The sequence below is a fragment of the Dreissena polymorpha genome, chromosome 8, assembly GCF_020536995.1.
Source record: "Dreissena polymorpha isolate Duluth1 chromosome 8, UMN_Dpol_1.0, whole genome shotgun sequence".
In the NCBI taxonomy this organism is placed as follows: Eukaryota; Metazoa; Mollusca; class Bivalvia; order Myida; family Dreissenidae; genus Dreissena; species Dreissena polymorpha.
This window is the reverse complement of record NC_068362.1, coordinates 58,307,878-58,333,507: the sequence shown is the minus strand read 5'-3', so window position 1 is coordinate 58,333,507 and position 25,630 is coordinate 58,307,878. Positions and strand designations below refer to the sequence as shown.

Here is a 25,630-nt window from a genome sequence, read left to right as displayed (position 1 = left end):
TTGTAATTAATTTATATTATGTTGTTGTTAAAGAGCATTTTATATTAGAAAAAACACACAGTACACATCTGTTGAGTGTAAATAAAAATTAAACAAATTGCAATATTCGGTTATTTTTGTAATACAGCCAGTAATTTCAATCATAGATTAACATTAAGAAATGATTTATTTTATGTTGTTAAACATATACTTCAAATTTAAGTGTTCTGAAAGTTTTTTGTGGTTGCAGATTTGCATTCGGATACTTCAAAAATAGATTTGCCGCCTTTTTCTATAAATTTGCTATTTGTGGATATATTTGGTTAATTTTGGACTGATTTTGTTTCATTTTCATATTGCTACAGTGGTAGACCAAACTCATATCACTATATTTAGTACACGCTTGAATATCTCTTCTTGTAAGACACATACTTAAATGTTTTGGACATTGACACATTGAGAAGAAAAGACTTTAAAAAAGCTTGGACTCCCTTTTCCATAACTTTGCCATTTGTGGATAGATTTGATTAATTGTGGACTTATTTTGTTTCATTTTCATATTGCTACAGTGGTAGACTAAACTCATAGTTTTCCTTTTCCTATAACTTTGCTATTTGTGGATAGATTTGGTTTATTTTGGACTTTTTTGTTTCATATTCATATTGCTACAGTGGTAGAATAAACACATAGCACTATATTTAGTACACACTTGAATATCTCTCCTTGTAAGACAAATACTTAAATGTTTCGGACATTGACACATTGAGAAGGGAAAACTTTAAAAATAGCGTTGACACCTTTTTCTATAATTTTGCTATTTGTGGATAGATTTGGTTTATTTTGGACTTATTCTGTTTCATGTTCATATTGCTACAGTGGTAACAAAACTCATATCACTATATTTAGTACACGCTTGAATATCTCTCCTTGTAAGACAAATACTTAAATGTTTCGGACATTGACACATTGAGAAGGGAAAACTTTAAAAATAGCGTTGACACCTTTTTCTATAATTTTGCTATTTGTGGATAGATTTGGTTTATTTTGGACTTATTCTGTTTCATTTTCATATTGCTACAGTGGTAGACTAAACTCATAGTTTTCCTTTTCCTATAACTTTGCTATTTGTGGATAGATTTGGTTTATTTTGGACTTTTTTGTTTCATATTCATATTGCTACAGTGGTAGAATAAACACATAGCACTATATTTAGTACACACTTGAATATCTCTCCTTGTAAGACAAATACTTAAATGTTTCGGACATTGGCAAATTAAGAAGAGAAGACTAAAAAAAAGCTTGGCCACCTTTTTCTATAACTTTGCCAATTCTGGATAGATTTGGTTATTTTTGACTGAATTTGTTTTATTTTCATATTGCTACAGTGGTAGACTAAACTCATAGCACTATATTTAGTACACACTTGAATATCTCTCCTTGTAAGCCATATACTTAAATGTTTCGGACATTGACATATTGAGAAGGGAAGACTTGAAAAATAGTTTGGACGCCTTTTTCTTTAACTTTGCCATTTGTAGATAGATTGGGCTAATTTTGGACTTATTTTGTTTCACTTTCATATTGCTACAGTGGTAGACTAAACACATAGCACTATATTTAGCACACACTTGAGTATATACCGGTAAGTTTTAGATTGTATTTTGTTTCATTTTCATGTTTCTACAAGGCTAGAATGAACTCATAGCACTATATTTAGTACACACTTAAATATCCCTTCATGTAAGACACTTTCTGTAACTTTGGTATTTATGAGTAGATTTGGGGTCAATTTTGGACTTAATTTGTTGCATTGTCATGTTGCTATAAGGAAAGGCTAATTTTGAGGCAATTTTATTATGTTACAGGCACAAATTCTACTCCTAGACTAATAATGATTACAAACTTGTATACATGGTGTAATTAGACAGTTAGAATTGGTTACATGTGGACTAAATTTGTTGGAATGTTATTCGTCTGCAGCAAGAAACTATATATATTGATAGGTCTTTGCTTTAATCAATATGCATCGTCATGCGAAAATAGCGCAGTCTGGTCTGTAGCTTCCCTTTCCGCTAATGAGACCGAGAAACCTTGCGTGACTTTATATGGCACAAGACCCATATTCATTCAAACCTATTATAATATATATATATATATATATATTATAATACTATCGCATTGTCGCCATCGTACTATCGCATTGTCGCCATCGTACTATTGCATTGTCGCCATCGAACTATCGCATTGTCAACATCGTACTATCGCATTGTCGCCATCGTACTATCGCACTATCGCATTGTCGCCCTCTGGATTTTAATGTGTAACCACGATGGCCTTAACAGTATTTCGTAATTTGTATATGGACTTATTACATGAACGACTTTGTGGGTAAAATAAGTATGTATAGTCTCCATCGACACCAACTTCAACATATGAATACCCTTTGAATACGTGTAAAAGTTAAAGGTCAAAGGTCATGTTTATACTTTGTTATTGATGACTTTGTAATCTTAAGCGAATTTTACATTAACACATCTGATCACTGGGATATAAAACACATCTGATCACTGGGATATAAAACACATCTGATCACTGGGATATAAAACACATCTGATCACTGGGATATAAGTCGTCCGTTTACACTGGGCGCAGAATGCATCCACGGCACTTTGCATATTCCCTGACAGATACCCATGTTGTTGTGGGTTTTTTTTTTTGTTTTTTTAAACCTATTTATTTTAGCTCGATTGCGTAACAAGCCTAAGGCTTATATGAAACGCGCTCGAGTCCGTTTCCTTGGTGTCTATGCGGGAGATCTAAAGAACGCTCTCACAGTGGGGATCGAACCCGTGAACGCTAGGCGGACACCATATCCACTACGCCACGGCGACCTCATTGACAGGTACAGTGTACCCATTTATTTTTCTGTGTGAAGAGGTACAAGCGCATGGTTTAATTTTTGCTCAGACAATAGCCTGCGCTGATTCGAACCAAGGACCGTCCGATTCCTAGACAACCATTATACCACTAGACCACTGTTCCCACGTACGAATAATGATGTGAGAATGCCAATGGTTTATTGTATTATTTGTACTGCTATCACATAAAAACAACTCTATAATTTCAATAAAATTAATGTATAATAATATATTTTAGACTTCAATTAATTTAGTTAAAAAGAGGGACACTCATTTTATGAAAAAAATAAAGACTTTAAAAAGAGATCAAGTGGAAACTATTACGTTCACTATGCAAGAGCTTCACTGGTCTACAGTACCATCACCACAGTGGGAGGTTTGCGATATGTCGCTGTTTATCGCTTTGACTGAACAAATCATCATCTTATATCCGTTTTTCGTCGCTTTAAAATGTCGAATACTGGGAAAAATCAATGAGGGCCAGCTTAAATATATCGTATGGTTATATGTTAAATAATTATTGATAAGGTTGTTCACGTCATGGTTTAGTAACAAAGTTATTACGAAATCAAAGAATACATTTCAACGCAGATTGTTTTAGAGATTACTCGTACTGATTATAACTTCAACAGATTTTCTTCTATGTTATGGTGTCTATCGCGTCTCCTCGCCTCGCCTTCGCCTACGTCATTACGTCTGTGACGTCACTTGTCCTCGCCATCCACCTCACCCGAAATAATCGTCAAAGTCTTCATCGTCCGTGTCGGGATCTCCCACTTCCGGTTGGTAGCCCTTCTCGACTTTGTTAGGAGCGTTGATAGTCAGAGGGGACAGGATGGCTAACAAACATGTGTGTTTAAAATGTGTATGTTCACCTGTATTACTACGTATACGACCGCTCACACAAGTTATAGTAGTAGTCGTATTATTATTATTATTATTATTATTATTATTATTATTATTATTATTATTATTATTAACATTATTATTATTATCATTATTACCATTATCATTATTATCATAAGCAGCAGCAACAGCTCCTGCTGTTGATGTTGTTGTATTTGTTGTTGTTGTTGTTTTTGTGTTGCGTATTTTTTAATTTTTTAAAGAACAAGGTCAGCAGAAAAATAGTAATTAAATGCCGGTTACCTTCGGTTGAATATAACGGAGGACAGCGTTTAGCCTCAGGCCTCGATGTGGGTTTGTGTCCATGGTGAATAGTCCACGTGATGACGTCAGGAAATTTGTGTACATAGTTATGTTTTTCCAAAACGACATTTCTGGTCGTGTAGAAAAACGTTCCATCATCGCTCCAGTGGAGGGTGTGGACCTAAATATAATACAAATATGAGGACAAAAGTCCTGTGACATTTACCTTTGACAGGAAAGCTTGGGTAGCAGAATTGTGCTGCTCATTATCAAGTCATGATGAATTATGATCAAAATGTAAATGGACATTCGACCACTAGTTAATGTTTACATTGGCAACTTTATGGTGATTCACGGACAAATAGATCGACCGACGCACGGACGAAGAAACACGAGTTGGATCAATACACCGGTTGCGCTCAAGCGATTTGCTTTAAGACGCCATGTACAAGGTACGGTGTTACAATAATAACTTGGAATTATTTTATTTGCAACCATGTGTTGCCCCCATGAGTATCCCGGTTTCTATGGAAAAAACACTTATGCTCAATCACGCAGTCTGGTCAGGAGCTACAGTGTCCACTATAAATTTACGATATGTTTCGTAGTATTATCTGCGAATTTGGTAGCTCATGACCAGACTGCGTGATAGTACGTGCTGATCTGGAATTATGCTGGCTGCATATGACTTCAACCCATTAAGAGGATCGCTTCTGTTGGCGTTCTGGAGGGAAAGCTTTGTCATAAATTAACCATAGCTGCTGTCATGCACGTGACCCGCACGTGGCAGCGCTCTCACCGTCTCATCCAGCGTGAAGGTGGCGACCCTCGAGCACGTGGCTTTATCCCACATGAAAATGCAGTTCTCCTCCTGGAGCCTACCATACGTCAGGAAGTACGCCGTAACGTCACTCAGCTCTACCTCCACATTCGTCTTGTGGCCCGTCAGTCGATGGAGTAACTTGCCTGGTTGTATTGATGGATATTGCAAATTATTTGAATTGTTGGGATACACACACTTTTTTATTTTATCGATTGAGTATTATCCCATACAGTTAACGATATTGATATATATACTGTCGTCTTTCCTGTACGAACCTGTTTTGACGTCATACACTCGGACGACATTGTCGAGGCACGTGGTCATAATGCGGTCATCATCAAGACGATAAACATCTCTCATGCACGTACTTTTGTTATTTTTAACTTTCTCGTACTCTGCCTCTGTCTCTCTGTCACACAGCTCAAAAATTTCTTTCTCTGCAACATACAGTCATAACAGCCTCGATGTTGGAAAACCGGGCACATTTCGCACAGGCTAATCTGCAACGACACTTGCCGCTTTTATAGAATTTTTTGTTTAAATGAAGTCTCAACTAAACACAAAAAATCCAGTTTAGACGGAAAGTGTCGTCACTGATCAGCCTTTGCGGACTGCACAGGCTAATTTGGAACGACACTTAACGCACATGCATTGACAGGACGCGTCTCATTAGATAAGGACCTTATACTTATATGAAAAAAAGAATAAAGAACAAACTTCGATTTCGGCATTTGTAAGTGTTCTAAGGTCATTCTAAATATAAAAGATATGACGTGAATTGTTGATTTAAACCATTTTTTATCGAACGAGATAAATAATGTTGGTGGATAGCGAGTCTTTGTTTATTATAATTTAAATACACAGGTAATGATGTTTCAATATAGTAATAGATTGATGCCTCTAAATTGACCACCAAAGATCGATGTCTTCCCAGCAGTATCGATATGACCAATTCTGGGTGTACATCTCAGTAGTCAATGATAAAAATCGTATACTAATTGTCGTTTGATTGGTATAATAATGTAAGAAAAAGATTGGAAGCTAGTCGTTAAAAAAACAAACAGCCTACTTTGTTCTAAGTCCCAGCAGATGAGATGATCTACATCGTCTGTGCGCTCATCCACGGAATCCAAGCATGTGCATGTGTTGTAGAAAAAGCGCGCGCTGTCTCGGGTAAACAACATGTAGGTGGAATAAGCGAATTTAAATGTCAGTTTATTCTGATAGGTTAAGATTCTGGCGTCTCCCATGTACGTACGGTTTGATATCTCATACATGAGAGAGTGGGTAACAAGGTCCATCAACACTATGTGTCGCTCGCCCACACTCACTGCGGCGAGCGTTCCCGGCTCGTTTACCTGTAAAACATCGATTTGAGCCACGCTCTCGGAAAACGGGGTTTAATGCATGTGTCGTCCCAGATTAGCCTGTGCAGTCCGCACAGCAAATAGGGAAGGAAGTCTAAAGGAAGTCTCTTCTAAGCAAAATTCCAGTTTAAGCGGTAAGTGCCTGAATGCAAAGGCTAATCTGGGACGACACTTCACGCACATGCATTAAACCTGTTTCCACAGAGCGAGGCTCTTTGAGTTACCTTCCATCGTCGGAATCAAAGACATATTTTCAATTATCTTTGTTCGTTCGTTTATTTGCATTTTTCGCCGTTTCCGACTTATAAGTCATATTATGGCGTCCAGTTAACATACACAATCTTTATCTGGGCCAGCTGTTTTCCCATTACTGAATGCACATACTTATGTCAGAACTGACAACTGACCAACTTGAATGAAAGGTATGGGGAGAAGTGCAAAATATATATGGGTCGTGTTCTGAGAAAACTGGACATAATGCATGTGCGTAAAGTGTCGTCCCAGATTAGCCTGTGCAGTCCGCATAGGCTAATCAGGGACGACACTTTCCGTTGTTATGGTATATTTTAGTTTCAAGGAAGTCCCTCCTTACATAAAATCCAGTTTAGGCGGAACGTGTCGTCCCTGATGAGCCTGTGCGGACTGCACAGGCTAATCCGGGATGACACTTTACGCACATGCATTAAGTCCATTTTTTTTCAGAACGCGACACATATGAACAAAGCAGGCGGAAATCACACGAGAATGTACATTTTCGTCAATAAATTTATATACACAATGCAATAAAGTTTTAAGATGTGTTTTACTTTCTTTTACACTTGAACAGACGGTCTTTTGCATAATGTTTAGAAAGGTATAAAACTGACCACAACTTTGTTGATATTCTTCGCGTGTCCAGTCTTTATTATGGCGTCAACGCAGCCGTTTGTGACGTTGTACAGTTTCACGTTCTTGCCACCACGTGACGTCACGAGGAGTTCTACAATGGAAGAATGATGTCAGAGATAAAGTGCAGTAAACTGTTGGCAAAATCTTCAAAGCATGTGAATAATCAATTTGATTTCTTAGCAATGCTGAATAGTTTCAGAATACTTTGACCGAAATATTTTATTATTTATAACACGGTTCTCTACCAACGTCAAGGGGCGATATTACTGTTCGCGCAGTCGAGAGTAGTATTGGTCCCAGTTTCGGAACACTGATTGAACCTATATAAATTCATATAGGCAGTCTGATATCTATACTTTGTAACAAGTAAGGTATCCCCGCATGGCAAAAAATGACATGGCGACGGTCGAAAATTTCTAAACATTGGCATCTCCTCTTCAATATGTGTTGAGCCTCGCGCTGGGAAAACGGAACTTGTGTGAATGTGTGTCAAGTGGCGTCCAATATTAGCCGGTAGAGTAAACACAGGCAAATCGCGGACGGCACTTTCCGCTTTTATGATATTTTTCCATTAAAGAAAGTCTCGTCGTAGCGAAAATCAAATTTAGGCGGTAAGTGTTGTCCCTGATAAGCCAGTGCGAACTACACATGCTAAATTGGGACGACGCTTTACGCACATGCATTAATTCCCGTTTTTTCCATAGCGAAGCTCGATTGCAAAATGTAGACAATAGTTCATTCAGTTGTACGTACGCTTCCTTTTGGTCACGATGCAAACACTCTGTTTCGAGACAACACCCGGAAACACGATGCAGACGTCCATCTTTTCAAGGTCGAACAAGTACACCTTCCGGTTAAGGAACATGACCACTGATCTGTTGTCTGCTTTGAAAAATGATACGTCTGCATTGCCAACTACTTCCTGTTGGTGATAAAGTTTGAAATTTGACATACAATATTTTGCTATTTTTTAAATTTTAATTGGACTGTTTCGTAATTAATCAAAATAATCATCATTCTACTTATCTTACGTATCGAATAACTTTCGGGGGGGGGGGGGGGGGGGGGGGAGGGCGGGTGAGGGAGATGGAAGATATTGCACAAAACGTACGTGTTAATTGCAGAAAGAATAATGTCATAAAAGAAACTAAATAAGTAATTTGCTATTTATTTGAAAATAAATATTTTATTCATGAATTACGTCATTAGTATGTGTTGTCTAAATTCAATAAAGCTAATTAAAGGAATACAAATTAGCGTAAATATATATATAAAAAAACATGATATCTTACTAGTTCTCTGACGGCGCGGTACTCAAGTCTGCCGACATCATACAAGCCGACGAAACGCGAACACCCATCCGTCACGAAAAGCGCCTCCTGGTGGCCAAGCGGAATACACTTCCTGTGCAGACAGAGTGTATTGAGGCTAATCAGTGAATAGTTGTATGTTTTCTCAATGATATTGCGATGTATTTTCACTTGATAGCGAGGCCATTATTATGTTTTCTCATCTTAGCGCACCAAATTACGTTTGCTGTTCTATTGAACACTATGTGTAATATTCAACTTATATTATTGTACATGCATTTAATGAAAATGTATATTTCCTTGAAACATTTCATGAAAATAAATATGAACCAGATACATTGTATACTTTATTTCGATCGTGAATCAAGAGGACGCAACACATTCGCTAAAAATGACAACATGAACTCAATAAAATAACATTAATGACGTAGAAATCGAAACGAAACCGGTAACGAAACACGGCTGAATCCTGGCAGACCTAAAAACAAGTCAAAAATGTAATTTTTTATCGGTCTCACTCTGAGAAAACGGGACTTTATACAAGTGCGTCAAGTGTCGTACTGGATTAGCCTGTGCAGTCTTCACAGTCTAATCAGGGACGACACTTTAACTAGTATATTTTTTTCCACAAAAATCTAGTTTAGGCGGAAAGTGCTGTCCCCCATTAGCCTGTGATGACCACACAATCTTAGCTCCGACGAAACTTGCTGTACATGCACGTGCAGAAAACCCCGTTTTCCCAGAGCGAGGCTTACATATTTGTGAATAAATCGCTAGTTACCCGAGGTCATCTATAGGGTCCAGTGTCCTGGTCTGCTTATGCGTGGTTCTCTTTTTGTTCCGGGATCGATCCCACACCCTGAGGTTGTTGTCTTTTGCAATCGTTACCACCGTTACACTGTCAACGGTGCGCGCGCCAAGCACTTCATGTTTGTGTTCAAGACGATCTTCCTCCTATAGCGAAGAGCGGCGCACGATGACGTAAAAATATGCAACATCACGGGATCTTTATCGATGAAACATGGAGTTCAGGTCGAATTATAAGTTGTTGAATGCATTACGTTTGTGTTCTTAACCAAAAAATCATGTTTTATGTATTATGTATGTATGTATGTATGTATGTATTTATTCTAGTACAGTGAAACCTCGCTATTAAAACCACCTGTGGGACTTTTGAAAATTTGTCTTAATAGCGAGGTGATTTTACTGCTGAATTTCGTTACTGTTGATGGAAGCATAATACAACCGGTAAATATTCAATGAACTTTAAACTTTTTGCAATCAATCAATACACTGTACAAAGATAGTATTTCAAGCTCTTCAAACAAGAAGTGAAACACAATTTTCATCATGATACCATTCTTTACTCTTTACTTTAAGAAACAGTTCATTGTTGTTTGCTTAGCAGAGCTTTTTACTTTAACCACCAGTTTTCAATGCTTTCTTGTAATCTGCAGCGGTTAAATGATTAAGATTCCATATCCTTGTTAAAACAGAAGAGTCTTATCTGGGATCACAAATGAAGAGCGTCTTGATGGAGAATGTATTTTCAGTGCTGTTCTAGATCTATCTGGGTTTGAGTCACAGGCTTCAGAACAGTGTCAGTAAGTTCTTTTTCCCAATTGTCACTTAGGTCAGAATGAACAGGGATGTTGCTGTAAATGTCTTCAAACTCTTCTGCAGACATGACATCATCAATTTTAAGATTTGTCTGGACTATCCGTAACATGTCCCTCAATTCTGATATATATATATATATATATATATATATATATATATATATATATATATATATATATATATATATATATATATATATATATGTGTGTGTGTTGTAGGAGATAGCTCAGAGAGAGGGAAATTTGTCATTGTCGTCACCGAAACAACCAGAGACAGTTTCTTTGTTGATGTCATTAGCTGACGACTGAACTAATTGAACAGCATCAATCACAGACACGCACTTAAGCCCCAGTCCCATACAACTGCCTGATCAACACGGTTCATATCTGGTATGATCCGGCATGTGAACGGTGTAGCCGCTGTGTAACACCGTTTCGATCAGTGCGGGTCCTGTGACGTCCGGGAATGTCCTTGGCGCTCCGGGAGGCCAACCGGGATGGTCCGTGTAGCTGTCGAGTGGGTTCCGGGGACAGTCGTAAAGGGTCCGGGGACAACCGTATTTAATTGAAGCGTATTGTCAAAGTGGGCCTTTCATTTCCCAAAAGATCGTCACGAGCAGCATCCGCTACCGACGAAGAACAGCATCAACAAAAAAGAAACAAGCTTGAGGGAGGCTCAGATCAAGATTGCCATTACATTTACAAGTAGATCAACAAGCATAAGCACCACCCACAGAAACTGACGCCTAAAGAAAAAATAAGACGTCCCTCGTCCTTTCCGAGAAAAGGAGGTCATCTTGGCTCAATGAGAACCAAATGCTGAACACGAAAAGAATTGCTGCATATTTCAACCCAAATACATTTTGTAGTCGGCGTCCACCAAGGCCATGAGGACTATGTAATCGTTACAGTTGTAGTACGAGGAGATACCACACAGAAGACAAAACGTCGGTTGTACATCTACTAGCCTTTTACATTTACCAACAGCGTTACAACATAGAGCCACTGTCAGTATCTCTTAACTACGCTTTCCACCTTAACAATCTTCATCTTTGATGGAGAGATTTTTCTGGAAGGGCTTTAAAAAACAACCCTGTTTCGACCATGTTGAACACGTCACACAGATCATAACCCGCAAATATGGTTGAACGTGGTTTGATAAATGTCCAACTATCAAATGACAGAACAGCGCCGAGCAAATAACTTTATGGAAGGACGGAAAAGTTTAATATTATCACACCTGCGTCTTTCCAATGCATAATTAATCGGCCAACTGCCGTCGAGATTTTCCATTACTCGCGTTGATAAAATTAATATTTTCTTTTTAACACAACTCTTTCCGTTTTTGCTTATCCATTTTGAATATTGATATGGAATACAGGTCGGTTTTTACATCTTTCAAGAACAAAACCATCTTACTCTTTTATCCTAACTGTTAAAGAATTCGCCGTCTATAATCTTTAAAGTGTATACCACCAATTTACCCATGAAAGACTCGATAATATTTGCTAATTATCATTCAAGGAAAAGAATAACAAGGGCCGAAGGTCAGTCTAACATCTCGTAGTCGATGGCAAAAATGGCTCACAATGGCTTCGTACACAGAGCAATTATGTTGATTGGTACTGATTAAAGTGGTCATCATAGTGGATTAGAGGGTTGGTCGGATCCCAGGAATTGTATGTATTGATACTCTGAAGACATTTCTTTTACTGCATGCAGATGATATGGTATTGTTCGCCAAATCACCAGAAACACTTAGACATATGTTAAAAGATGTAGAAAATTATTGCAATGCATGGGGGCTGAAAATTAATGTCTCAAAAACAAAAGCTATGGTATTTGAAAGAGGAAAGGCAACAACGTTTGAGGTATATATATACAATACCTTTGTTGAAACTGTAAGTTCGTTCAAATACCTTGGCATAAACTTGTTAAAAATTGATCGCACAACACGAATCCTTTTCATTAAGTAAATTATTTAAGATATTTGATACAATTGATTTGCCAACCCGGCAAAGAATAAAATTATTTGACTCCCTTTTCACCCCAGTCCTAAACTTTTGCACTGAAATATGGGGTATACATCAAGCAAGAGGAATTGAATTATTACACAGTACATTTTTGAGATCACTTCTTGGAGTAAAAAAATCTACGAACAGATCCGCACTGTACGGAGAACTCGGCTCAGAATGAAATATTTTAAACCTTATTACTGTCACTGGCCAACCCTAAATAAATTCGCATTGCTTCTAAAATCAACAAGCAGTATCAGCTTATATAATATTGCCAAATTTATATATAATGCCGATCGATAAATTAAAAAATAGACACTAAATCATTTACTCTTTAAATGCTTTTTACTATTATGAATCCTCCTCATTTTTCATTTACGAATAGTATAATATTTTTCACTATTGTCATTATAGTTAGCACTTTGATGCTAAATACTTTGTTGTGTGTTCTGTTGACTTTGTTCTTCTTCATGTCAATATTATTCATTGTGCTTTGACATTTTTTAATGTTTATGCAAAACATTTTGGACTTGGTTTTGGATTAGTGATTGTAAAGACCATTGAAGGCAAAATTCGTGACTGAAAAATGGTGGTCGTTGAAATTGTCGTAATACCGAGGTGGTCGTTCAGAGAGTTTTTACTGTATTTAGTTAGTTAACTTTAATTGATTAATTGTTTAAATAAGATTTGATATAATTTACGTACATTGTGTTCGGTACACCATCTAATGTGTTACTTTCTGATACCTTCTTACGTGTATAATCATTTTTGCTACACTCCGAACAGGTTTTAACGGAAGAATTACCTGCAGTGTGGAATAGTTGACGAAGACGACGTATCTGTCGCATGTATAGTAGATACATCTGCAGTCGGCAGTGAAGTTTATACTTAGGATGTTGAGCTCCACTAAAGGAATGGAAGTTATACAAATGAGTCGCGCTAATGGAAAACGATGTTTGATGCCTGTGCGTTAAGTGTCGTCCCAGATAAGCCTGTGCAGTCAGCATAGGATAATCAGGGACGACACTTTCCGTCTGCACTGGATTTAAGCTAAGAATAGACTTCTCTTAAATGGAAAAATATAATAAAGATACAATAAAAGCGGAAAGTGAGGTCCCTGATCAGCCTGTGCGGCATGCACAGGTTAATCGGGGACGATGGTTTACGCACATCTATTTAACATGTGTTCCCAAAGGGCGGCTCGAACATATTATTTACCTACTTAGTAACAACTATTTTACATATGTAGTATCTGCTCTTATAAATCGTTATTTATAAATCAATCGATATTCGTACTTCAAAACCTTAAATCCTCTATATACATACGTTGAGTAGAGCGAAGACGGTTGCCATTGAAATCTGCGAACACGATTTCGCGATTTCCGTACTCTGAGGTGTACGCAATTTGAGTTTCGTCGGGGGTGATGTCAAAAGTCCCTATTGGTAATTCAATAAACGCTCGTATACCATCGAACTGAAAGCCTCGCCACGCGGGCATCAAGGTCATGGAATCTAGGTGAAGGACACACAGGAAATATTGATCGTCGGTTGTCATACCAACGTATCTGTCTCGACCTTTTCAGAAGAAAGAGATTTAAAAAGGTTTTAATTTTTAATGTTATTGCTTTCAAAACCATTTCATGTTTAACGTTCGTTGTTAAAGAAAGGTTTCAATTTCACATTATTGTGGTTAAAGAAAGGTTTTCACTTTCAAAGTGTATGCATTAAGACAGATTTTCATTTTCAATGCTCGGTTTTATTTAAGGAAGGTTTTCATTTTCAATATGTGTTCTTTAAGAAAGATTTTCACTTCTAATGTTCGTGCTTTAAGAAAGGTTTTCTTTTGTAATATTTGTGCTTTAAGAAAGGTTTTGCTTTTTAATGTTTGTTCTTTAAGAAAGGTTTTCATTTTCAATATTCGTAATTTAACAAAGGGTTGCGTTCTCATTATTCCTACTTTAAGAAAGATTTTATGTTAAATATTCGTGCTTTAACAAAGGGTTTAATTGTCAAGATTCGTACTTTAAGAAAATATTTATTTTTAAATTATTGTATTAGAAAAAGGACTTCATTATCAAAGTGTGTCTTTTATGAAAAGTTTTTATTTCAATGTTCGTGCTTTGAAGCATATTGACACAAGTATAGTATATATGCACATTGAATTAAATTTCCTCGCACAGGCTTATCCGGAAGGACACTTTCTGAATAAATGCATTATATAGTAAATGTGTTTACCCAAGTTTAAATGAATATCTTTAGAAAATTGCAAGAAAAAGAATTAGTACGAGTGTGAAAGGCCAGTTGTTATGTATATGAGCCTTGTTCTGGGAAAACTGGGTTTAATGCATGTGCAAAAAGTGTTATTCCAGATTATCCTGCGCAGTGCTAAGCATGGTCAACAATTTCCGCCTTACCTGGATTTGTGTTTAGGGGAGACTTCCTTTAAAAAAAACAATGCCATAGAAGCGGAAAGTGTCGCCCTGATTATCATATGCTGACAGCACAAGCTAATCTAAGATGACATATAACGCACATGCATTAACCCCCGTTTTTCAGTAGCGCGGCTCACATATATTGACCATACTGCCGCCAACCTGACGGGTTGCTCATTGCTCCAAATTTAGCTTCTTCACTCGATGACGTAAGAGTCTGCAGCAGGCTACCGTTTGTGACGTCATATATGTTCACTTGTTTTCCAAATAACGTGACGATCGTATCCTTGCGTTTACCGGCAGCGCAGAACGCTTTTGCCGCACCAATGCCTTTAAACGGTATGTCGATACATTGTTTTCCTGTAAAAGGCATGCGATAATGGAGATTATTAAACTTTCTTTATTTGCAACAGTTAACAACGGAAATCTTGGCATTTATATCATATCCATGTCATATCAAGAACAAGTTCTTGATGTCTTTGGAGAGAGAGGAACCCGGAATATCTCGGTCGCAAAAGAACAACATATCGACTGCATTATTGCGACCTTAAAATAGTTAAAAGTAATTGCAGCTTGAAAACTCCCATTGCTTGCATTGACCGTCCCAAGGCGGCTATCCCAGTTTTAATCTTGGAATGTTTAAATGTTTGCTGTTGGTTTCCTGCTATATAAGAAATAGATAATAAAAATAATTTTCCTGCTGATAAGGTTTCAGGAGTTAAATTGTTTGCTAGATTGAATAAATGTGGTAGATACATTTTAAGCATTTTTTTTTACATTTTACGTATGCATACTGTTTGAGTGGTGAAATAACGTTTTGTTTATCAATTGATATTATTGTTGATAAAATCATCCGACACTGTTGCATAGCAATACCATTACGTCTTTACGTCTTCCAGCAAATTAATTAGTAACCACCAACACTATTGAATAGCAATGGGATGTTGAAACGCAAAATTTAAAAGTGGAGGTCTTGTCTTGTTTTATGTTGTTTTTGTTTCTAAAATATATGTAAAGTGGTGATTTATAATAAGAAAACATATCTATATTTGCAAAATATAAATATACACGTATAGATACAAAATGTAAAAAATGAATATTTAAAAATACTTATTTCAATATTGTGTAATGTTTTATTATAAATGCTCACCTGTTTGGAGTTCTTCTACTTTGATTACGTTATCCACTTCCATGGCGACCCATTCGTCGCCATGACAAAACGCCACCTTTCGGCACTGACCTTTACCCGTCACGTTGCGTAGCAACCGCGGAGGGTCGACCTTTATGTTCCAGATTTTGATCTCCTTCAAACCCTGGCAGACTAAAGAATGTAAAGCGTTAACAATCTCTCGATCTGTGAAGATCTTGTAAAGCGTTCTCTGTTTTACAACAAGTTATGACCAAATTATTTTCGTTTCGTTTCTGTATATGACTGTGAATTATTTCAAATTTTAGCACACCATTAAACGGCAAATACAGACTTCTCTAGTGCAATAATTGTTTCAACGCTATGACAATATTAGGCCACGATTACGCGTATATATGTTGATAAAGAAATTTCAAAACCGAAGCAAAATGTACACTCTTACAATGCTTATGTGTTGAAAAAAATAACTAAAAAACGTAAATTCATTTTCTTAAAAACAATAAGCAGCAACTATTTTATAAAGTTCCGCCAAAACGTATGATGCACCAGTGATGACGTAAGTTCCACATGACGTCATCGTCATCATGTCAATGTCGGACGTGTGCACGTGGATGCTGTGAAGCAGCTGACCCCCGGGACGCTCTAGGATGTTGACATCGGGCTCAAACCACACATGAGAGCTGAACTTGCGTAAGCGCTGCTTGAAGTCGGCTGTTGTCTGAAACACAAACAACAATCGACTGAGCCGCGTCATGCAAATATGGGTCGTATGAAAATTGCACAGTCTGGTCAGGTGCTACCCTGTTCGCTATAAAGACACGCGAGATTCCGTGATGTCATTAGCAGACATGGTAGCTCCTCACCCGACTCAACGAATGCACAGGTGGTCTGGGGCTTCGCTGAACACATACGGCAAAAGACCAATCAGCATGAAGCGGCTCAATTCATACAGAACTTTTAAGAAAACCTTTTTCGGTGATTTTCCTTGTTAAATGTATGTATACATATAATGTATTATAACATCAAACCGCATATGTTGAGTATTTTTGGTTAATACGAGTTTTCCACTTGTATGCGAGGGGTTTCTTAAGTAATAAAGATATTCGACTATCAGATCCTTTTTTCAATGATCTGTTATTCAAGTCCTACCGGAGATGTAGAAAAATGATTTTGTATTCTTGTTTTACCTTAATGTATGTTTATAAATATGCGCCTTGTTCTGTGAAAACTGGGCTTAACGCATGTGCGTAAAGTGTCAGCACAGGCTAATCAGGGACGAAACTTTCCGCTTTTATGGAATCTTTCGTTTAAAGGAAGTCTCTTCTAAACGCAAATCAAGTTTCGGCGAAAAGTGTCGTCCCTGATTAGAATGTGTGTACTGCACAGGCTTCTCTGGGACAACACTTTACCAGACCTGTTTACCCTACCGATTGCATCTCAGTAGTATGGAGGGCTTCTCTCAGTAGTTTTGGGCTGTTGTCAGTAGTTTTAACCTTATCAATCATTTTGAGCATTAAAACACCATGACTGGTTATCAGTTAGTCTGTTTAACGGTACATGAAGTATTAGATGAATTTACTTGCTAATAATTATATCTGTTAAGTGATTTTATTTGCTTTTATTTGTTACAGCCTTTGCCATTTGGATTGAGAAAAATGGCGCGATAAACCATGAAATTGGACAAAAATAGCGCGATAAACCATGAAATTGGGAAACATTAAGCATTATAAATATGATTAGAAGTAACAGAATTAAAATTGTTTTTAAGTGCATGTTTGACAGCATTTTTATATTATAAAGTGCTGCTTTAATGTCTTCTTACAATGAAGACAATATTTAATTAATATCCATCCACATGCATATTAAACTTAATAATCTAGATTCTTAAATACACCATATGATCATAAGCTCTTTAAGAGTAGCTATTAATTTAATTCAGTATTTTTTTAAATTAAATATCATAGGGGAAAACATAAACAAATATTGACTAACACCCTTTAGTGTTCTTGTTGTGTTAATACTGTATTAAATGGAGTTAAAATAAATATTTTATTTGTTTACCTTTCAATATCTTGCACTTGACAACCTCAGTTCAATGCTATTTCATTAAACTGTACAGCGTAACAAGCATAATAAAGCAGAATATGCATATGAATCTGAGTATGCACAGATCCACTAACATATAAATCAAATCATGTTTGTCTCTTTCCTTTTGCGAACGATACTCATTATAATAAATGCTTTTACTTTGTGAGTAGACTGAACTACAATTTTCCAACACTTGTTTCCGTGACGCACATTCACGGTGCATATTTCTGATATTTTATTTTTATTTTTATCTCAAACATAGTATTTTGCGTGAATTGACACACGCATTACATTATTCCCTAATGACCATATGATATCCGTTGTTAATTTGAATGGTATTTGTTATTTTCGCCGTTAATCGCAATTTCTCGTCTGCTTGCCGCCATCTTGTACGTGTGTAAAAACAGGCGTGCTCAATCCCGATACATCGACTATCGTCGGTATTCTCCGCAACACTGGATAGCAACGTAAAATCGTATATATTCGGCTAAATTTGCGAACCAATACGCAAGTCAGGTGTTGTTCGGTGACGACTCGACAAGCTCGATCAGCACCTGTTCCCCGGGAGGCTTTAATTTTAACGTTTCTTAAAGACTACGCAAACGCCAAAATGAAAGTACGATTAAAAACTGAAATTTGACCATTTTGATCGATGGATCCGTAGTTTTTCAGTACAAATCCGTAGTGTGTAGTTTAGCCAAATAATTCGTAGTAACTACGGCGAATCCGTAGAAGTAAACAGGTCTGCTTTACGCACATGCATTAAGACCAGTTTTCTTAAAACGAGGCTCATATCAGTCCTTATTCAAACCTCGTTGTCCTCCAGGCGCCCAAGTAGCTGAGGCACGAACTGAACCGGATCCGTCTGCAGCCCCTTCCGGGAGAGCAGAAGCGCCTCCAGAATGCACTTGATCAGGGGTTCCCCCGGGAACGCCGCTTTGGCCGCCGTGAAGTCGTCTAAGAGCGCCCTGGGAGAGCCGCGAGAAAATGCGTGAATTACATACTTTTAAGACATGTTCCAGTGTTAATACAACAGACAGTGTTTTTGTTTATTTTAACAGTAAAAACATATACTATTATCTATCTTCAGATGTTCTTTAACGAAAAGCTAAACATGTTACCGAGCAAAGTTTACTTACTTATTTGTTAAGAGCTCTATATAATGTTCATATAAGAAATTCAAACAATCAAAAGTTAAAGTGAGACTGCACGATTTTTATATGTGTTAAATTGTAATATATTGATAAAAATGTGGTACAATAACACAAAATAGGCAAGAAAAGTTATACATTGAAGACGAATTTCATAAAATGCAGCAAAGACAAATTAGCGTCCCGAGCCGATTATGACGAATATATTTCGTACATATTTTCCTACAATAACCGAAGCATTCGTCTTTTTATTAGGATCGGAGTTAGTGTTCGTGTGTCGTATGAATAGATATCGTTGCAGGAAATTAAAATGATCCGTAAAACAAAATTGCGTCTTTGTGTCGTATGAACGAATCTGCACTAAAACTAAATTTATATTCACATCGTACATGCATGATAAACATACTGGCGAATTTGACTGTACAGACATTTTCGATTTCAGAATTAAATATCTGGCTTATTTCGCATTTTTCGTTCTTCTTAACTATTATATTAATTTATATTGAAATATATGTATAATACGTTTTTTACACATTTTACATAAATTCATAAATACTTGACAAAATCGTGCAGGCTCACTTGAATGTGTATTTAAACAGGTAAAAAAGTCATTTTATCAGCCTTCAATTACATCAGGTAACTAAGTCCGCATACAATAGTTACAGTGGTAACAATGACAGTAAACGGCAACTAAAACAAATCATAGAGGGTTCGGTCGTAACAATTTAAGCGAGTAATTATAACATACGATGTGACATTTCTTAACCATAAAACTTACTCAACAGGAAGTGCGTGTAACTTAGCAACGCAGAAGTGCACGTTGGCGAGACACTCCTTCTTGAGAAGGTCAACGTGACCCGCGTGCAAGCGGTGATAGGGCATATTGTTGAGAGCCCGGATGTTGTAGTCATCCTCTCCGAAGCGAAGGGGCTGTGACGTCACATAGCGGTCCTCTTCTGTTACCTCCCCTTTAGCGTTCGTGTACGGCTTTTTTCTTCCTGGAATTACACACTTTAGAGATTATTTTAGCATCGTTCTCGGAAAACTGGCCTTTATGCATGTGCGTTAAAAGTCTTCTAGATTAGCCTCTGCAGTCAGCATAGGCTAATCCGAGACGGCAATATCCGCCTTAACTGAATTTTCGCCAAGAAGAGACTTCCTTAAAACAAAAAAAAAATACCTTAAAACGAAAAGTGTCGTTCCTGATTAGCCTGTGTAAACTGCACGACACTGTACGCACATTCATTAAGTCCGGTTTTCTTACAGCGAGACTTACATAGATACTCATGAGCTAGCACATGAATTTGGTAACATGTATTTTCGGTGAAAATTTCGATATTACAGGGAGTGAATTAATAAAACCAATATTAAAATTCTCTATTTAAAAATAACTTGCGGCAATTCGAAAATAATGAATGTTTAAAACTCATGAATACGATAATGTTCTTCATTATACTTCTTTATTGGAGGATCAACAATTATCAAAGACTACCATAGCAAATTGCGCCTGAATGAAAAATGAACGTATATTTTCATTTTTGCATACTTGTTATTGTGATTATATTTCTGATATAACAATAAACTGTCCATACATATTATAATTATGCTCAATACTACCATCAGCCCAGGTTCCCGCGAAGAAATCAGCTAGGTTGCCATGGAGACGCTTGTTCAGCGCATCTTTAACGCAGTAGCGCTCGTGCGCAGCTTCCGTAAACTGACGGTGGTACCAGTTCAACACGCGCGCACCTTCTATACCGCGTTCAACTGCGGTGAAAACGAAATACGCGCAGTGTGTATGTATAGTACATGTACTTTTTAAATGCTTTGACTTATTACATGCAGAATGTTGCTAATTTACCATCCCCCGCTGATGCTAAATTCATAAATAAGTCACTTAAAGGAAATTGAACTAAGTGTTTCTCAGCTGAAAACAAATCTGCAAGCATTAAGTGGAAGCGAACCTATGATCACAAGTTCTTAAGGCAGACATTCAACCGCGTTGCGAAAAACGCTTTATCTTAATTTTAATAATATGCGACGTTAATAATGCATTGAAAATCCCAATATAAATCGCCATAGTCCATATAACATCATTGTCTTCTCAACAGCTCAACGTTCGTAAAACATTAAATTCAAACAAGAAACTAACAATGTGGTTCAGTACCGATATATTGGTCGATGTCCGTCCGTATGCGCACGAGAAGTAGAGGGGGCAGTCTGCGCATGGGCGGCGTCCAGTAGGTGTAGACGTCATTCAATACGTCATCATCGCAGGACAACACGTCATCAAGCTCCGCCACGGTGATTCCGTTATTTGCTGCAGTAAATATCCACGTTGATCTGAATTTCTGCTAGAAAGAACTTTCTTTAGCATGTAGATAAACAATTGAGCGTCATTCTTGGAAAGCTGGTCTTAATGCATATGCGAAAAGTGCCGTCCAAGTTTAGCAAGTGTGGTCCGCACAGGCTAATCAGGCAAGATATTTTCCGATATTATTCTGTTAGTATACGATCTCTTCTAAATCAAAATCCAGTTATGGCCGAATTAAGTTCATTAAGGCCAGTTTACCAAGAACAAGACTTAAATACAAGTGACTCAACCCTCACCTAAGGTAAGATATCCAAAGGCGCGGCACACCAATATCCGGCCGTGCAGTTTCTCCAGACGCCCGAACAGGAAGTCGACAGCGGTACGAACTGTCGTCTGCAGTACTGTCAGTGACGGCGGGTCGAACGAGCGCCAAAGCATGGCTTCGTCAAACGACAGCTGATCAGAATTTAACAAAATGTCAGCAAAGCGTTGTACAACATAATGTATTGAAAATACCTAGCTTTGTAATTTTTGGTTTGCATCAAACGTTCAAATTTCTACTCACTTCAAACTTGTCGACTAATATGATCCTGATTGAAGACTGATCCTGATTGAAGACTTTTTGGACAGTACGGTTATAACTAGGATTACACATAAGATTGATTACTAAAAGAAAATAATGAATTCCCAAATAATTCAATGATGATTTACTGACTTAAAAGTATTTTTGCTTGACATTTAGTGTAAGATTACAAATACAACTGGCACTAATAAACTATATATCTTTCAAAAAGAATGTTCTTTATCGGTCCGATTTGGTGTCAAAATTCTTTGCTAGTTGTATTTAAATTTCCTTCACGGATTTTCCTCATTTTCTAGTTATTAAACCTTTCCAGAGCTGCGTGCACTCACCTTTAAGAACAGCGGTGTCGGGCACTTCCGGAATGTGCTCAGCAGGATGTCCATCTGGGACTTGGTCAACGTCCGATTCCGTTTCTCCGCCCACGACGACACTATGCTATGCGCGTCCCTCTGACCTAGTTCCGGTACCTGTATGTACCTATTCTCGTCGGGAAATAATTTCTATAAAAAACGGCAAACATGTATGACAAGATTATAATGAAACATTTTGCATTTGCTGAATTATTTTAAGGACTACTTGTCGGTTTATGTGTGTTTTAAGTTGTAGATCTACACATATTTCGAAGTCGTTTGGTATTTAAAAAAATATATTCCTCAAAGACAAATCAAATAAAAAAAATGTGGCCACCAGTGTTTTAAATAGTCAATGGACACGAAGCAACATAACTCTTTTATATTTTGTATAAACTGGAAACTGGTTTAAAGAGATATAAGAAGTATACGGTAACCAATGTATATCTTTACACTTTATGGCGCAGCCATGAGTGAATGCATTGTATATTGATTTTCTATGATAACGAGTGGTTAAAAAAAATTCGAAAGTCTACCATATGTAACACATTTTCTATATTTATGCATTTTGCCCTATGTGGAGATAAACTTATGACTTTCGCGGGAATAATACAATTTGGACGTAAAAATAATTTAATTTTTACTGTTTGAAACAGTGAATAATTAGTTTTAAATCAATGTTATTTCCCTATGAGCCACAGAACAGCATAAATAAATTACTAAATCAATAATAATACAATAACTGTTAACCCATTTAAACCTAGTGGACTCTTCAATCCTAAATTGGATCAATTTATTTCCAAAATTATGGATGTCTAGTATATTTATTTGTATATTTAGAATATTTCTTACAGAATTTCCTTTAAGCAAACAGCGCAGACCCAGATGAGACGCCGCATCATGCGGCGTCTCATCTGGGTCTACGCTGTTTGCCAAGGCCTTTTTAGACGCTAAATGGGTTAATAGACAAGCTACTGACGACCGAATATCGATGTAGGCTCGTGTGTTGATCTTTATCACTCATAACAAGGTTTAAAATGTACAGCCGGGAGTACTTCTTTATTAAGAATTCGCCCTTACATAGTATTGTATCTTCATACTAGTACACTAGTTGCCTTTTAAAAAGTTCCGCTACCTTGAGGGCCGGAAACGTCTCGTATTTCTCCTCCGGAAGTGATGACAAGATAATCTTACAGTGAGGCGGCATGGAGGCCGGAAGCCACATCAAAGAGCGGCCATTGTGTGAGGTGTCCAGCTGGTCAAGCGAGTCCAAGATGACCACGAGTGGACACTCAGCCGTGCCTTGCTTTAAGAGCAGATTCAACTGGACTTTCAGAAGGTCAATGGTCTGAAAAGGAGAAACTATTGTTCAGAATCGACATGACGATTTATCTTTGCATGAAGCAATACAAGAAAGGAGGTTTTTAAGAACATAGTATGGTACCTAATATACACATGAGTCACGCCTTGGGGAAACTGGGCTTAATACATATGCTCCAGTGTCGTCCCTTAATAGCATGTGCAGTCCGTTCAGGCTAATCAAGTGCGACACTTTCCGCCGTAGCTGGATTGTCGTGTGAAAATGACTTCATTTAAACGAAACATTCCATAGTACTTAAATATGAACAGGATGATTTGTTATGATGAAGATCATGATGATGATGTTAATGATGATGGTGATGCTGCTGCTGCTGCTGCTGCTGATGATGATGATGTTTGATGACGATGATGAAAACGATGACGACGATGACGATTGCGATTACAATGACGATGATGATGATGATGACGATGATGACGATGATGATGATGATGATGATGATGATGATGATGATGATGATGATGATGATGATGATGATGATGATGATGATGGTGATGATGATGATGATGATAATGATGATAATGAAGATAGTAATGATACTTATGGTTATGATTATTATTATTATGGCGATGGTGGTGATGACGATTATGACGATGATGATGATGGCGACGACGAAGACGATGATGACGACGACGACGATAATTATGGCAACGGTCATGATTATCAAACACATACCAGTTCGGCTCGAATGCTTTGATTCCCCAGCAAACTCAGTTGTTGCACCAGACTCTGGAGCAGAGGAAGAACCGAAGAACTCTCCACTGTTGTACCGAGAAACCTGCGGCCCAGAGAAATGTGCGTCATGTGAAGTGTGTTCACGTTTTTAGAAAATCAAACTAAATCAAAATTGCTATAACGATATTTCATGTAGGGAATCTTATTTCAAACAGTTTAAAGACAAATGCTGCGTTTTCCATCATTGTCTTATTCGCACCCGAGTGCGTGCGTATTCGCGTGCGTCCGTTAGGCGTCATGCGTGCGTAAGTGTATGAGTGTGTGTTTCAATGAATCCTTAAACCTTCCGGTCCGAGGACGCTCAAGATATGCTCAAATCGACATAGCATAAGTTACCTCAACACGAGCTTGGGTGCCTTGGCCAGCAAGGTCTTGCACAGTTTCGCCGTCATCGCCAGGATGGAAGTTTTGCCCGTGCCACTGATCCCGTGCACAACGAGCGGGGCCGTTGTCGATTGGTCCAGCAGGTAGGATTTGATCCGCTGTAAGAGAAGAATGTACAGTGGCGACGGCCTCAAATGAGCCTTGTTCTGTGAAAAGTGGGCTTAATTCATGTGCGTACAGTGTAGTCCCGGATTAGCATGTGCAGTCTGCACCGGCTAAGTAAGGACAACACATTCCGACTACACTTGGATTTTCGTTTTTACGAGACCTTATTTAAATGAGAAATTCAAAAGCGTCCGTGATTTGCCTGTACGGACTGCACAGGCTAATTTGGAACACGTTTTGTCGTTGATTCGTGTTTAACAATTATAATTGAACATCCACATAATATTAACACAAATTCTATATTAAAGTTCTTATACAGAAAAGACCTTACAAAAGTAGCCACCAATAAATTGCACTCTACAACTGCTTATCAAGATAACCATTTGTGCCAATTCATTTCCGATTACCGCTTTGCCTGGGAAAGTTGGGGGATCATTAATTGAAAACCCAAACATACTCAAACTGGGGTATACAGATTTAAATGCGAAATAACATTACACAATTCGGTAAACTGGTCTCAGGGAAATCGCATATGATTCACCAAATTGATAGCGTTGGAATGTTAAGGGTGAAAATATGCGAGCGCACCTGCAGCGTCTCGGTACGTCCATGGAACTCCGCGCACTTTGCCTGGCACAACCGGATGTGCTGCAGACATTCCTCGGTGAGTCGGTCGTGCAGGAGCTTTCGATTCCGAATGGCTTGCGTCACCAGGGAGATCGTGTTGTCCATGAAGTCCTTGCAGAGACGAGTCAGGTACTTTCGGTGTTCTTCGCTGGTATCCGGCTCTATACCTGCGGCGCAAACCGGATGTGCGTAATACCTAACACGTAATACGTTTATTCAATTGCACTTGAATATGAATATAAAAATCAAGCAATCTTAGCATTTTAAT

The 25,630-nt window shown here is 37.7% G+C and overlaps 1 protein-coding gene across 1 annotated transcript; it reads right to left on the bottom strand.

The window, feature by feature from the left end:
• Nucleotides 1-3,425: 3,425 nt before the first annotated feature.
• LOC127840557 (uncharacterized) lies at nucleotides 3,426-21,638 on the bottom strand. The gene is made up of 19 exons (XM_052368969.1): nucleotides 21,497-21,638; nucleotides 21,054-21,206; nucleotides 20,504-20,653; nucleotides 19,665-19,884; nucleotides 18,547-18,703; nucleotides 16,194-16,365; nucleotides 15,651-15,821; nucleotides 14,663-14,860; nucleotides 13,395-13,643; nucleotides 12,874-12,974; nucleotides 9,216-9,388; nucleotides 8,417-8,528; nucleotides 7,878-8,046; nucleotides 7,103-7,215; nucleotides 5,939-6,227; nucleotides 5,145-5,306; nucleotides 4,846-5,012; nucleotides 4,047-4,227; nucleotides 3,426-3,736 (listed from the first exon to the last, which is right to left on the bottom strand). Exons 1-19 carry the CDS (start codon nucleotides 21,636-21,638, stop codon nucleotides 3,624-3,626), a joined length of 3,192 nt encoding a protein of 1,063 aa, XP_052224929.1. The 3' UTR covers nucleotides 3,426-3,623.
• Nucleotides 21,639-25,630: the final 3,992 nt, after the last annotated feature.